The sequence below is a fragment of the Trematomus bernacchii genome, unplaced genomic scaffold, assembly GCF_902827165.1.
Source record: "Trematomus bernacchii unplaced genomic scaffold, fTreBer1.1, whole genome shotgun sequence".
NCBI classification, from domain to species: Eukaryota; Metazoa; Chordata; class Actinopteri; order Perciformes; family Nototheniidae; genus Trematomus; species Trematomus bernacchii.
The window spans coordinates 4,705,822-4,721,826 of record NW_022987607.1 but is presented as its reverse complement, the minus strand read 5'-3'; the positions used below and the strand labels follow the sequence as shown (position 1 = coordinate 4,721,826).

The following is a 16,005-nucleotide window of genomic DNA, read 5'->3' as shown; positions in this document are numbered from 1 at the left end:
AGCTAGGCGTATTTCACCTCATGCACCCCCCCCCACTTTGCCTGGGGCTGCATGGGTAATCCTGAAAATAGGAATGTCCCGTTGGGGAAAGAAATGAGTTTATATAAACCGACAAACCAGCGCTACTGCAGATGAGAGCGTTAGCATGGCAGCTACATGTCTGTGTGTGCGTTTGAAGCCGGGACAGACTCACACTGCAGGGCGACCACTTCCTCAGTGACGCAGTTTCTGTGGCGCTCTCCCATTGGCCAGATATCACTCTGCAGGAAGTCAGTCCACTGCTTTGTAGAAAGAAAGGGGGGGGGGGGGGGGGGGGGGGCGGCGGGGGGGTTTGTCTGGAGAGCGGGACAGTTTTCCTCCAAGAGGTGTGTGTGTGTGTGTTAACGGTAGGGGGTCGATGTGGGTTGACTCCGGCTTCTCCATGAGATAAGGAGGTACAGAGGGGGGGGGGGGGGGGGGGTGCAAGGTGTATTTTAGAGGAGAGAGGAGGGGACTTATAGCTGGAAGCCCTCCATAGGGGCCTCCTGCGGGGGGAAGAGGAACTGCTGGTTGGCTGCGTCCACCTGCGGGGCGAGGCTGTTGTCCTCGTCCTCCGTGCCGAAGTAATGCTCGATGAGATCGAAGGCCTTCTGGTAGATCTCCTGGTTGTCGTGGCTCTGGAGGAACTCGATTTTGTCGAGACCTGGAAGTGAAATAAGCGTTAGATCAATATATCTAATAGCGTATCTTTAAACTACCCAAGTAGACTTGTTGCACTACTTTTTATTTTGTATTTCATTATATATGTTGCGTAATCTTCCCTCAGGGACTTATTCCGGTGTGAACGCGATCGGCTCTTAGTCCCATGGGGGAACTAAGTGCTGGGTACTAAGTGCAGGGAACTAAGTGCAGGGAACTAAGTGCTGGGAACTAAGTGCTGGGCACTAAGTGCTGGGCACTAAGTGCTGGGCACTAAGTGCTGGGCACTAAGTGCTGGGCACTAAGTGCTGGGCACTAAGTGCAGGGCACTAAGTGCTGGGCACTAAGTGCTGGGCACTAAGTGCTGGGCACTAAGTGCTGGGCACTAAGTGCTGGGCACTAAGAGCTGGGCACTAAGAGCTGGGCACTAAGTGCTGGGCACTAAGTGCAGGGAACTAAGTGCTGGGAACTAAGTGCAGGGAACTAAGTGCTGGGCACTAAGTGCTGGGCACTAAGTGCTGGGCACTAAGTGCTGGGAACCAAGTGCAGGGAACTAAGTGCTGGGCACCAAGTGCTGGGAACTAAGTGCAGGGAACCAAGTGCAGGGAACCAAGTGCTGGGAACTAAGTGCTGGGCACTAAGTGCTGGGAACTAAGTGCTGGGCACTAAGTGCTGGGCACTAAGTGCTGGGCACTAAGTGCTGGGCACTAAGTGCAGGGAACTAAGTGCTGGGCACTAAGTGCTGGGCACTAAGTGCTGGGCACTAAGAGCTGGGCACTAAGAGCTGGGCACTAAGTGCAGGGAACTAAGTGCTGGGAACTAAGTGCTGGGAACTAAGTGCAGGGAACTAAGTGCAGGGAACTAAGTGCTGGGCACTAAGTGCTGGGCACTAAGTGCAGGGCACTAAGTGCTGGGAACTAAGTGCAGGGAACTAAGTGCAGGGAACTAAGTGCAGGGAACTAAGTGCTGGGAACTAAGTGCAGGGAACTAAGTGCTGGGAACTAAGTGCTGGGAACTAAGTGCTGGGTACTAAGTGCTGGGAACTAAGTGCTGGGAACTAAGTGCAGGGAACTAAGTGCAGGGAACTAAGTGCAGGGCACTAAGTGCAGGGCACTAAGTGCAGGGAACCAAGTGCAGGGCACTAAGTGCTGGGCACTAAGTGCAGGGCACTAAGTGCTGGGCACTAAGTGCTGGGCACTAAGTGCAGGGCACTAAGTGCAGGGAACTAAGTGCTGGGCACTAAGTGCAGGGCACTAAGTGCAGGGCACTAAGTGCAGGGCACTAAGTGCAGGGTACTAAGTGCAGGGAACTAAGTGCAGGGAACTAAGTGCAGGGAACTAAGTGCTGGGCACTAAGTGCAGGGTACTAAGTGCAGGGAACTAAGTGCAGGGAACTAAGTGCAGGGAACTAAGTGCAGGGAACTAAGTGCTGGGAACTAAGTGCAGGGAACTAAGTGCAGGGAACCAAGTGCAGGGAACCAAGTGCTGGGCACTAAGTGCTGGGAACTAAGTGCTGGGAACTAAGTGCAGGGCACTAAGTGCTGGGCACTAAGTGCTGGGCACTAAGTGCTGGGCACTAAGTGCAGGGAACTAAGTGCTGGGCACTAAGTGCAGGGAACTAAGTGCTGGGCACTAAGTGCAGGGCACTAAGTGCAGGGCACTAAGTGCAGGGTACTAAGTGCTGGGCACTAAGTGCAGGGCACTAAGTGCAGGGTACTAAGTGCTGGGAACTAAGTGCAGGGAACTAAGTGCTGGGCACTAAGTGCAGGGTACTAAGTGCAGGGAACTAAGTGCAGGGAACTAAGTGCAGGGAACTAAGTGCAGGGAACTAAGTGCAGGGAACTAAGTGCAGGGAACTAAGTGCAGGGAACTAAGTGCAGGGAACTAAGTGCAGGGAACTAAGTGCAGGGAACTAAGTGCTGGGAACTAAGTGCAGGGAACTAAGTGCTGGGAACGTACTTGGTGTGAAAGCGGCTCTTGATGCTGACATTCCTCGACTCATTTACCTATTGTTTGATTAAATATTTCCTACACAAAGATGAATCATGTTTGTTTTATCTTCCTTAAGGTATTGCACATTGCTTTGACATAGGTACCAAAACTGATTACTGTTCAAAACAAAGCCACCCTTCTTTCTAACGACATCCTCACTACACGTTTGTCTCAGGTAATGTTTCATGCTCCTAATGCTGTTGTGTGGACACGCTGCAGTACCATATGCTTCTTCGATGAGGCTGCAGTAGGGGTTGACCCCGCTGCCGCTGTTCTCCTGCTTGGCTTCCTGCTCTCCCAGCCTCAGGATGTTCTCCAGCCCGTTCAGAGCCACCTGAACGATCTTAGAGTCCATCACCGTCAGCAGGTCACACAGCGGCTTAATGCAGCCCAGGTTCACCAGGTATCTATACGCACACACACACACACACACACACACACACACACACACACACACACCATTACATTTAATGACCATGCTAAAGATGGGGATGTTCAAAGATAAACAGAAAGCCTGAGGTCGAGCTCCACCCGACTTCTTTCTCCACCCGGCTGTCAGGAGGCTGAACTCTCTCACCTCCCTCCCCCCTCTGCCCCCACTGGACTTTAACACCCCCCCCCCCCCCCACACTCAAATCCAAACCCTTTTTACGCTGCGATGGACAATATTGCAATAATGCACATTCAATGATCAATCTGCCCTAATGTGCATTCTCAAAATATTGAAGTGCCTGTTATTTTGTATATATATATATATATATATATATATATATATATATATATATATATATATATATATATATATATATATATATATATATATATATATATATATATATATATATATATATATATATATATATATATATATATTGATTTTTGTGTTTTTATTTAGGTCTTAAATGGAAGATTGACAATAAAGTTGACTTTGAAAAAAAAAAGGTCTTTTTACTTTCTCTTAAAGCGTGACTTAATATCTTTAAGTGATTTTTAGTAAGTCTTTTATCTAAAAGATAAAGATTAGAGGTGTGACGACCCCCCCACACCACATGGGGTGCCGTCTGTTCGTGGGTGATTGCAGGTTCCAGTGCATGATGAGCTGCACCTGATGAGCTGCACCTGATGAGCTGCACCTGCCTGATGATGAGCTGCACCTGCCTGATGATGAGCTACACCTGCCTGATGAGCTGCACCTGCCTGATGATGAGCTACACCTGCCTGATGAGCTGCACCTGCCTGATGAGCTGCACCTGCCTGATGATGAGCTGCACCTGCCTGATGATGAGCTGCACCTGCCTGATGATGAGCTGCACCTGCCTGATGAGCTGCACCTGCCTGATGAGCTGCACCTGCCTGATGATGAGCTGCACCTGCCTGATGATGAGCTGCACCTGCCTGATGAGCTACACCTGCCTGATGATGAGCTGCACCTGCCTCCTGATGAGCTGCACCTGCCTGATGATGAGCTGCACCTGCCTGATGAGCTGCACCTGCCTGATGATGAGCTGCACCTGCCTGATGATGAGCTACACCTGCCTGATGATGAGCTGCACCTGCCTCCTGATGAGCTGCACCTGCCTGATGATGAGCTGCACCTGCCTGATGAGCTGCACCTGCCTGATGATGAGCTGCACCTGCCTGATGATGAGCTACACCTGCCTGATGATGAGCTGCACCTGCCTGATGATGAGCTACACCTGCCTGATGATGAGCTACACCTGCCTGATGATGAGCTGCACCTGCCTGATGATGAGCTACACCTGCCTGATGATGAGCTGCACCTGCCTGATGATGAGCTGCACCTGCCTGATGATGAGCTACACCTGCCTGATGATGAGCTGCACCTGCCTGATGATGAGCTACACCTGCCTGATGATGAGCTACACCTGCCTGATGATGAGCTACACCTGCTGGAAGCCTACAAGAGGAGCCAAGCCGGATACGTCGCGGTCTCATCATTCCTCCGGGCACTCCCTCCATGCCAGCCTCGGGGAACCTGCTGCTGGCTTTCATTCAGTTTATTTGTTAAACTCAATAAATCTTTGTGAAATGGTCACCCCTCGTCTCGACTCTGGGTTTGTGTCACAGAGCCGGGCCGTAACAGAGGGGATGATGGAATATATATTGCCTCTAAGTCTGACCTGATCTGTTCTGGTGTTCCTCCGGACGTTGCGTTGGTGATGGCCCAGGCCGCCTCTTTCCTGGTTCTGAATTCAGCTTTCTGTAGGATGTCGATCAGCACTGGGAAGATGTTGGCATCAATGACCGTCTGCAGGGCAGGAGAGTTATAACGTCAGGAGCACATCTCCAAACAGCAGCTTCAGCACTGCTCAAACATTGATGTCATTGTTATGAAATAGAACAACCACAGCAGACATGGCTGAGGAGGAAAGGCTCAGATACTGAGGTTGGTAAGTCTGTGTGTGTGTGTGTGTGTGTGTGTGTGTGCGCGCATCACCTGTATTTGTGCTCTGTTTCCTGCAGTGATGTTTGAGATGGTCCAGCAGGCCTCTTTGCGGATGGACTCTTTAGCGCTGCTGAGGAGGTGCAGCAGACAGGGCAGGGCGGAGCAGTTCAACACCACCTGTGAAAAAAGGTTTACAATTAAGTATGAAAATGAATACAGATATCTAAAAAGGGAACACATGATCACACAGGGTATATGCAGGAATCCTGAAGTCACATGGAAGACCCTTTAAGACCCTTTCCATACATGTTAAGACCTCATCTCCACTTGGAGTTTTAACCTGTTGGCGACACACTTTCCCTCACATTGACTATATACAGTATTGATTGTCCTTCCTCCTTATCTTCCAACCATTTGGACGCAGACTTGCATTTCCCCATAACCATGTTATTTAACAACCGGCGTAAACGGACCTTCGCGCTATCAAGCAGTGAGCGTGCGATGTCCTGTTCAGACGACGTCAAACCCGACGGGATGCCATAAATAAACTACACAGAATCACACTACACACCTACGCAATGATTACATTCAGGCAGACTGTAGAATACCTCTTTGGACCATTTATATACTTATTGAAAACAAGCTACCAAATGTAATAACTTGGAAAATGCCCTTTAATACTTTTTAATAGCCTTCATTTTTTCAACCTTTAAGACCCCGCGGACCCCCTGTCACATCAACTTGGCTCGGTTGCTTGCTGACATTCTAGCTGTTTTTGTCAGGGAATTGAACCGCTATTCAGGGAAAAGATATGTATGTGATATAAATAATCTGATTCTGAGAACAGGGTTCATACACTTTTTCACCAATGACTTCTCCATGACCTTTACCTCATTTTCCATGACCAAATAAATGACTCTTTCTCAGCGTTCCACTGAAAATGGTTTATTTGAACATGGAACAGGAAAATCAGGTCTGCATATGAAACATGTCTGAAACAAATCAAATAGGCTTACTAGCTTCTACACGCTAAAGCAACTAAAATCTCTCACCAGCAAAATACCTCGTCAGTTAAATGCCATTTTAGGTTTCATTACTATACGATACAGTATTTATTATCATTATAGTATTACTAGTTCGGCGATTAGATAAAATATAAATTATATTTGACGCAACTTTAGTTACATTTCCATGACTTTTCCAAAACTTTGGGAAAAATATTGTTTTCCAAAACTTTTCCAGGGCCTGGAATTAGCATTTTGAATTTCCATGACTTTTCCAGGTTTTTAATGACCGTAAGAACCCTGTGATAAATGGTTATATTTTACTTAATTTGACCATGGCCGCCCCTTTTGAAGTTACCACCAGGTCTTTTTAATGGTGCTTCAATTCCACAGATGTATCCCACATGATGACATTTCAAAATCTGAATTAACCCTTTATTTAAAAGTAATAGTCTCATCACTCTCACGTCTTGTCACTATATATATTTTTTTATTCCCTCCTTACTTCACAAACACCAAGAATGAGAATTATGTACAGAACCATAAATTAGGGATGCTCCGATAGACCGGTGCTCTCTATAAATGCCGATCGCGAGAGCCAATCACATGACGTAAAATACATGACACTTGTCTCTGTGCACGGCAAAACAAGCTCTCCAAAAAAATGGCTTCACCGGTCTGGCAGTATTTTAAGGTGTCCGAAAAAGACAATAAAATAGCGGTATGCAACGTGTGTGAAGCAGAAATCCTGCAGCTCCACCCGCTGTGACTGTGAGCGGAGCAACACACACTAAGAGTTAGACCTAACACACTTCCGTTCATTTCTCCCGTGTTATTCTCCAAAGTTAATGTAAACTTGAATAATGTCTTCATTTGAATGTAATAATTATGTTGGTTGTTGTTTGTGGAAGCGCCAGAGAATGAGCATTAACTGAGTTTTAAACATCACTTTAAATGGAAGATCCCCATAGGCCCCGCCCACTCCATCGGATCGGCGATCGGTATCGGCCGATACTGATTCCGGCGATCGGAGCATCCCTACCATAAATCCTCACCTGTGTTTGGATGTCGTCTCCAGTGACGATGTTTCCTACAGCTCTCAAAGCAGGCGAGGCCACCTTGTAGTCCGTGTGCCTGCAGAAACAAATTGTAAGTATTTACGGGTCATATTTACGGTGAGAAAGGCAACAGAGAGCGGAGCAGGACTCACATGAGCAGCTCGACCAGACGCCTGCAGACGCCAGAGTCGATGACGGCTTGGATCTTGTCGTTGGGGCCGTCGGAGAGGTAGGACAGGGCCCAGCAGGCGTCTGCCAGCAAGTCTGGGTCGCTGCTAAATAAAAGCCTGGACAGCACGGGCAGACAGGGTGACACCTAGACAGCAAAGACATGAGTATGCATGATGAAAAACATCACTTTAAATACGCCCATAAATCACACACGATCGACGAGTCAACAGAGCAGCCAAGCTACGTCATGTTGGTTCCTTACGGTCACCGAAATATTAGTTTTTTTTTTTATATATCATTTCATCAAAGAGAGCCACAGTGACGCGTCCTAAAACCCGGAAGTAAACTCCTTCCGGTTCCTTCGTCAAAAACGCAATGCAATGTCTCCATAGGATTTAGGAGCTGGATATAAGGTCTGTGGTTGAGACACATTGAAGAGACGGATCACGTTTTGTTCAGTCGGATAATCTCCACATGTCTACCCTACTTTTATAATTTTCTAATCATAAATCTAGTCGCCAGAAGCTAAATGCTAACGTTATGCTATAAACGAACTACAGCCGGGTCGCTGCTTCAACGTCACGCCAACTTAAAGGGGACCTATCATGCAAAATGCACTTGTGTACGTCTTTTCTACATGAATATGTGTCCCCGGTGTTCCAGGGAACTCACCAAGTGTCAGAAAACACAACCCTCTCTATTTTCCTCCATACCCAAATCTCTAAAAAAGGGGCTGCAACGGATCTGATAAAAACTGATCCAGATTTGAACACTGTCCTGACGTCAGGACGGTGGCGCTACGGCTATTGGGCCAACTCCACCAATCAGGAGGAGACAGCCACGGCCATTGCCGTTCGAAAGCGCTGGAGACGCTGTAGTACATATGCCAGGCCTGTAGGTGGTGCTGTTCTCTCTGAATCAGCCCTTGCTGAAACAGAGCTAAAAAATGTCAAATTGAGCAAAATGAGGCATGGCTAAAATGCATGATCTGTTTGGTATTTTGAACAAAAAAAAGTATAAATATGCCTTATATAGGTATGGTCCTACACTATATTATTATAATATAGCATGATAGGTCCAACTTCAGATCCATATTCAAACACACAGATTCCAAACTGTACGAGTTGAAGCGTTTGTTTGAACAGTCTGCAGGAGGCAGGTACTTGCTTTCAAGCAGAACAGGGCAAACTAACTTAGAGGAGTGTTCACGTGTTTGGCGTAATGACGTACAACGACCTCCACGACTTCTGTAGTCCTATTCAGCCACTTGGTAACAACCATCGTTTCTCAGACACGTCAACTCTTCAGAAATCACCAGTGGGGTCACTGCTGATGGATTTAATGTCCTAGAACAAAACGTGATCCGTCTCTTCAGTGTGTCTCAACCACAGACCTTATTTCAGATACTTTCCAAAACCCTATGGAGAGAAGGAACCGAAAGTGGTAACATGCTAACTTACTTCCGGGTTTTAGGACGCGTCACTGTGGCACTCTATAAGAGTCAATATTAGCCATGACTGCTTACCTAGAAATGCCGCTTATGTAGACCATTTAAACAAGAGTGTACGTTATTGAATTACATTTTCATAAGACGACCATGTTTAGTAAATAAATAGTATAAAGTTACAAAACTTTTCTAGCACTGCGTCATTCGATCTCCAGGGTAAATATTACAGCGACTCCTTGGTAGAGCTGAGAGTCTTTCATGATGTTTTGCAATGTTATCCATCTTATTTCAGTAGGAGACATGTTTTGCATGGATTGAATTGAACAGTAGAGAGGCGAAGTCCCTCCCTTTCCTCCATGGGACCTTATTTCTGAAAAAGTATTGAAGTCAATGGAGAGAGAAAGATTATCTTTCGATCCCGTTTGAATTGTGCCATGAATTACACATATGATGTTTGTCAATTTAAAAGATAATTTTGCAAGTTAAAAAAATACAAATGTGTCGTAAAACTGTGGTAACACTTTTTTTGTGTGAAAGCGCTCAATGAACTCCATCTCCCGTCTCGCACCACACACCCAGACGGCCGTCACGTTGGCACATTTCACTTCTTTCTTTCAGAATGAGGCGGAAAGTATTAAAAGAGGTGAAAATCACTCCAAGTCTGGGCATGTTGAGAGCTGTACATACACACAAGGGGAGTTAGTCGGTTCCTAAGAGCCAGCATGCGGGACCGGGACTCTGGGATTTGTAGTCTTTCTAGTTGCGTATTTTTCATAGTCTTATATTTCAACAGTTTTACGACAAACTGTGACTTTTTTGACATGGAAATTATTTTTTAAGATTGACAAACATCATATGTGTAATTCATGGCACAATTCAAACGGGATCGAGAGATAATCTTTCTCTCTCCATTGACTTCAATACATACTTTTTCAGAAATAAGGTCCCATGGGTCGGAAGTAGATGGGCCGGACTTCGCCTCTCTATGTACCAACATGCTTCCACATGTTTATAAAGCAACATGTTGGAAATCCATGATGTAAAATGATCAGAGTTTTTGGTGTTGACTTCATCGTTGGTACCTTTTCAAACGCAGGTGGAGGGTTTTTCCCTCGACACAGATTAGACAGAGCCCACACTGCGTTCCTAGTCATGGTCAATCTAGTGGATTTGGTCAGAAGCCTGAAATGACAAAGGAGAGCAAAACTCATGAGAGGATCAGAAATATGTAAAAACACAGGTAGGAAACGCTCCAGAGGCAAAGAGGATGGACTTACATTAATAATGGTGGAAGAATGTCGCAGTTCAGCACGTAGTCTCTGCACACCGCACTGTCTCCTGCAATATTACCCAGGGCCCAAACAGCCTGCAGGATGAAATAACATTAGGTATAAAAGAATAGAACAAACACAAGACGGACACATCATACCACACACTGTGGGTTACCTGCTCTTGGACATCTTCAAAGTCTGAGTTCAGTAGTTCGATGAAGATTGGCACCGCTCCGGCCGCAATCACAGTCTTCGTCTGCATGGATGTGCCGGATGCTATGTTGGTCAGTGCCCACGCTGCCTCGAACTGCAGGGCAAACAATGATGCAGGGAAATCAGATGATATTTCAAATATACTTTACTACGAAGCCTGAACAGAGAAAATCATGTTAGGTCAACAAACGATAAACTCTATTTCAGTTACTGTTACTTTTCAAGCATTCGAGATAAGCGCTAACAACTCAATGCTCAGTGCAGAGCTGTAGAAATGATGGACAGTTCAAAACGAGTCTTTTATTCTACCCGAGTCAAATGCATTTTTTGACAACGTTACGAGCGAGCATACCAGGAGACACAAATTGTATTATTTATTAGGTACACGTGTTATGCATCGAGGATAGAGAGGCGAAGTCCGGCCCATCTACTTCCGACCCATGGGACCTTATTTCTGAAAAAGTATGTATTGAAGTCAATGGAGAGAGAAAGATTATCTCTCGATCCCGTTTGAATTGTGCCATGAATTACACATATGATGTTTGTCAATCTTAAAAAATAATTTCCATGTCAAGAAAGTCACAGTTTGTCGTAAAACTGTTGAAATATAAGACTATGAAAAATACGCAACTAGAAAGACTACAAATCCCAGAGTCCCGGTCCCGCATGCTGGCTCTTAGGAACCGACTAACTCCCCTTGTGTGTATGTACAGCTCTCAACATGCCCAGACTTGGAGTGATTTTCACCTCTTTTAATACTTTCCGCCTCATTCTGAAAGAAAGAAGTGAAATGTGCCAACGTGACGGCCGTCTGGGTGTGTGGTGCGAGACGGGAGATGTAGCTCATTGAGCGGTTTCACACAAAAAAAGTGTTACTTCACAGTTTGACACATTTTAATTTTTTTGACTTGGAAAATTATCTTTTAAATTGACAAACATCATATGTGTAATTCGTGGCACAATTCAAACGGGATCAAAAGATAATCTTTCTCTCCATTGACTTCAATACATACTTTTTCCTAAATAAGGTCCCATGGAGGAAAGGGAGGGACCTCTCTATAGCCGAACCGTGCGAGTTCAAACTGACCTGGAGTGTGCAGTTGGTGCTCATCTTCAAGAACTCCACAAATCTATCCACTACTCGAGCTGTGTTTATAACTTCATCAATTGGAGGGTTGGGCTCTGAAACAAGGGAGGTCAAGAAAATGGATGTAAGTCATATTGTTTGGTTCATTGTGACCTCCTGACTGACGGCACAGTTGTGTAGATTCACTGTTAAGCACACGATAAATACCTTTGGAAAGTAGTTTTCTGAACTTTTGTGTTGTGGCGAGCTGAAGCTCCGGGTCCTCCGAGAAAAGCATCTCAACCATTTCCTTTGTAATGACACCTTCCTGCAACAACACACAGGCAAGCATTTTCAAAACTTGATCCACTGACTCTTCTCAACCTGCAGGCTGGAAGAAAAACTAGACCAAACAAATCTAAACAATGTTCCTGTGTGAGCTTCTCTTTATCTATTTTGTGTGAAAGGTATTAGGAGAAATAGACACTCACTGTAACTGGAGAGCTGAGGTACGAGTCCACTAGAGGGTTCTCAAACATGGCCTCCTCTTCATTGAGAACGTCCACATTCCTCCTCTTGAAAAGCTGTGAATATAAGACAGTTGGAGACCACAAGACACAGTTAAGCCACACCATGTTGAGTATGCATAAATGAAATCCTGCAATAATGTCAAACAGAGAGATAAAGGATCTCATGAGTGGGATTGGTGTAGGTATAAGACGATGTGAAAATAGCACTATCCACTAGGGCTGTGCGATTATGGCAAAAATCATAATCACGATTATTTTTGGTCAATAATTGATATCACGATTATTAAATATACGATTATTCATTGACTTTGAAAACATCCATTTATTGAACTTTAAAACAAATACAAATAATAATTTGAACAGTATCTTTTTAACTGTTGATTTCCCTGAACGTAGAATTCAACTGAAAAACCAATACAAAAATAAATAAATGATACATTTATATTTACATTTAAATAAATAATATAAAAATAATAAATACCAATAAAAAAGATCAACAAATATTTTGGCGCGCACTTCAACAAGCTGCTAAACATATATAAATATGATAAATACAAATAAATGTGATCAAATATGTTGCACTGTCACAACCAAGCAAAGCAAAATAATCGTTTTTTTCGATTATGTTGTTTTCGTAATTGTGGCAGGCCAAAATCGTAATTGCGATTAAAATACGATTAATTGCACAGCCCTACTATCCACTCAATTAGGGTATTCATCACACCCCAAAATGACATCCTGTTTCATCCCATCCCAGTTTGGTTTAATACCTGTTGTTCTCGTTTCTGTTTCCTGAGTTGGACGCCCTCCTCCTCTCTCCGGCGCCTCATCTCCTCCGGGTTCAGTGCTTTGTTCTTGTAGCGGTTCATCCTGTAGTTGTTGTCTTTGGCCGGACTGGCTGACGGCTCTGATGGGACACAGAAAAAGGTAGAAATCAAGATTAAGAAACAACACGATGTTTGCTTCAAGTTGATCTCAACATGTGTATCATGTGTAGAGAACAGTAAGTGAACAGAGTATGTTTCATCACTAAGAATAGGTCCAGATAATGACACAGCATGTACACAGGTCTATTTATAAAAGCTTGCATAAATACACTCGTTGAAAATGGACTACACATCCCAAAAACACACACACACACACACACAGCAATGCTATTCAGTCAGCTGGCAGGCAGAACAAACGTCTTTATGCAATTGAGTTAAATCGCAGAGTTAGCGTAAAGTGGTGCCCACACACAGGACAAACTGCCCATTCTCAGCATTTGTGCAGTCATGCCACCAGAAAAGGGCACTGTGCAGATCCCTGAGTGACCCGGGGCTACAGGGGAGAGAGAAGCAGGGACAACTTTGAAACCTGCCACCAACACACGGTGGTGCCAACTTTCTGAGCCAAAAGCCCCCCCATTGTAACAACAGGAGTTTACAAGGGTAAATATTAGAACAAGTGGCTCAAATTGAGGTCATGTTTTGGTTTGAGGCTATTAGCACAACCAGCCTCATCTAAAGCTTATGCATGTGTGTAATGGGCCCAGATGGTAAAGCCACAGGCGTGGACCGCACGTGAGTACAGGTTGTGGCTGGATGCTCTAATTTCTGTACTGCGTTGGTTGTACTAGCTGCTGTATGTGAACTGCACCCACTGGTTACTGGTGGGGCTTGATGGCACAGAAATAGCACTGCAGAGGATGAGTCTGCGTTGGCATTTCAGAGGAGACCCTAACTACAGCAAGGAGTCTCTGAAGGGAAAAGAGTAAAATGGTGAGAGGTGTTTTAGTAAATAATTAATTAGTTATTCAAATAAGATCATGTAGCTACCTAAACCTAGTGGCATTTAGCCATACTGATTGATTTTGTCTTAGTTTTGGGGATTTTAAGTGAGCTGCTACGGAGATTTCTGCCACCACCATAAAGCCGTAGAGTAAAAAACCCTTTGTTGTAGGGCGGTGGAAGAAATTTCAACCGCAGATATATCAAAACAAATCAAAATATCCGTGTTGCTTCATAGCATCAATTATGTTTTAACCAACAGCTGACCTTGGTGACAAATTGAGGGTGATTCAAGTTAAGGACACTTTTCCAACATAAAAACAAAGGGAACCTAAGAGACATCCTGTCACAATAACAATGACCTGATATTTGTTTGTATGTCATATTTCCAGGTGACATGTAGAATTAAGCAAGAAGGTTTGGGACAGTTTGAACATACACGTTAAAAGTAAGTTCACACTAAATTGAAGAATATGAAGGGCTTGAAAACACAAGCACAATCCTAGCCCTAGGGAATAGTCTGGAAAACATGGGGACCCCCGGTGTCCCACACGTGAGTACAGTATGCTGTCAGATACATCAAAAACTATGCTTACTGATGCTCGTAAACGGTCAGAAATATGGATTTAACTAGGTTAATTATTTTTCTTTTATGTTAAAAGGTTTGACAACACGAACTGAATATAATCATATAAACACTAACTTATGGTTCAACTGTATATACAATATAAAGCATGTTCATTCTGCTAAGTTTTTTATATATTTGGTGTAAATATTTTTCCTTTATCCTAATCAATGTTAAATCGTTTTTGAAAAAAAGGTTTATTTCTTTTATTAACTGATATATTTATGATCTTCTCTTACAACTTATTTCCTTATGTTTGCAACACCAAAGCAAAGTCTTTGTATCTGTAAACGTACCTGGAAATAAACTGAAATTCTGATTCTGAACTGTGTTGAAAAACATGGCTGTAAAAGAGCTAATATAGCTTAGCTAGCGTTAGCATGATCTGCTACGCACACCCATCGGTGTCTAATAAATACGACTATTAAAATGTGTCATCTTATTGATGATGTCTAATTACCTTTTCTAAGTGATTCAAAGTATAATGGCAAATAACAATCGCTCTACCCACCACAAAACACCTTACACACAGCTAACGCTACACAACGTTTGACATGCACACTACGTAGCATTAGCTCAACAGCTAACATTAGCAATAGTTGTATGCAAAGAAACACGACACCCGGAGACATTAGAAAATGAAACTTTAAAAAGCTGGCAAGCAAGCAGATCTGTGGATATAACTCATATTTAGATTTAGGCAAAGTTTAGGTATATGCTTCGTGTGTCTTCCTAAATCCTAAAAAGGTGGTGCTAATTAGCTTAGCTATTAGCCACGTTTCGTTAAGTAGGGTAACAAATAACCCTTTCTTTGGTTATAATTACCGTTATATGACACATTATACATTATGAAACACTGACCTAAGACTAGATAGTGAGCTGACAGAATATTTACGAAGAGAAATAGCGTAAAACAGCAACTCAATCTGCGCTAATGTTACTACGTAGCATCTTAAACTAGAGTTAGCTCCCTAGGTAGTGAGTTAGCTACGTCTTTAGCTAAACAACAGTGACAGGATAATTTTCTTTTCTTTAATCCCGATTTAGAAACCCAGATATGTAGCTCCTAAACAAGTCATCTGTACCCTCGATTTGTCCAACAGCTTACCCATTATGTCGTGTTGAGTGTATCAAGTCGTGAAGATGGGAAGTAATTTTAAATCCTTTCTCTCTCCTAGCTTTCCAGAATTTGCTCCTGTAAGCAATATGTCTGCCGGAGACGGAAACGTCAAAATATAACAGCACCAACAGCTTCCTGCCAGCAGGGGGCGCACCAGTTTCACAAAACACTCCTCCTCACATTTAGCCACCATCAGTAATGGATAACAAGAACGCTACCACACTCACATATAGGTAATCAACAGTGGTGTAAAGTAGCTAAGTAGATATACCCAAGCACTGTACTTTAGTACCATTTTGAAGTACTTGTACTTTACTTGAGTATTTCAATTTGTTGTTACTTTGTACTTCTACTCCACTACAATTCAGAGGTAAATGGTGTACTTTTACTCAATTTCCTTTATTTAATACCTTTAACTACTTTGCAGATTTGGTTTAATGATGTGAAATATAATCAACACTTGAATAAGACCTCATTACTATTATTCTGAAATGGATCTGCATAATGACTACTTTTACTTTTGGTACTTTAAGTATATTTTGATGCTTACACTTTTTTGCTTTTACTTGAGTAACATTATGAATAGAGGACTTCTACTTGTATCAGAGTATTCTTACACTCTGGTAGTTTACTCAAGTAAAATATCTGAGTACTT

The 16,005-nt window shown here is 43.6% G+C and overlaps 1 protein-coding gene across 1 annotated transcript; it reads right to left on the bottom strand.

Moving 5' to 3' along the window:
- Window positions 1-302: 302 nt before the first annotated feature.
- kpna6 (karyopherin alpha 6 (importin alpha 7)) lies at window positions 303-15,440 on the bottom strand. The gene is made up of 14 exons (XM_034131061.1): window positions 15,339-15,440; window positions 12,607-12,743; window positions 11,798-11,890; window positions 11,535-11,634; window positions 11,328-11,422; window positions 10,203-10,334; window positions 10,034-10,122; window positions 9,839-9,938; window positions 7,291-7,454; window positions 7,136-7,214; window positions 5,128-5,253; window positions 4,811-4,938; window positions 2,892-3,076; window positions 303-682 (listed from the first exon to the last, which is right to left on the bottom strand). The coding sequence occupies exons 1-14, from the start codon at window positions 15,340-15,342 to the stop codon at window positions 495-497; spliced, it is 1,620 nt and encodes a 539-aa protein (XP_033986952.1). The 5' UTR covers window positions 15,343-15,440; the 3' UTR covers window positions 303-494.
- Between the last annotated feature and the right edge of the window lie 565 nt (window positions 15,441-16,005).

Coding starts and splice junctions, on each gene's coding strand:
- kpna6 (XM_034131061.1), bottom strand. Junction 11,891..12,606: donor AACAGAAACGAGAACAACAG/GTATTAAACCAA, acceptor TTATATTCACAG/CTTTTCAAGAGGAGGAATGT. Junction 7,455..9,838: donor CTCCACCTGCGTTTGAAAAG/GTACCAACGATG, acceptor TTTGCTGTCTAG/GTGTCACCCTGTCTGCCCGT.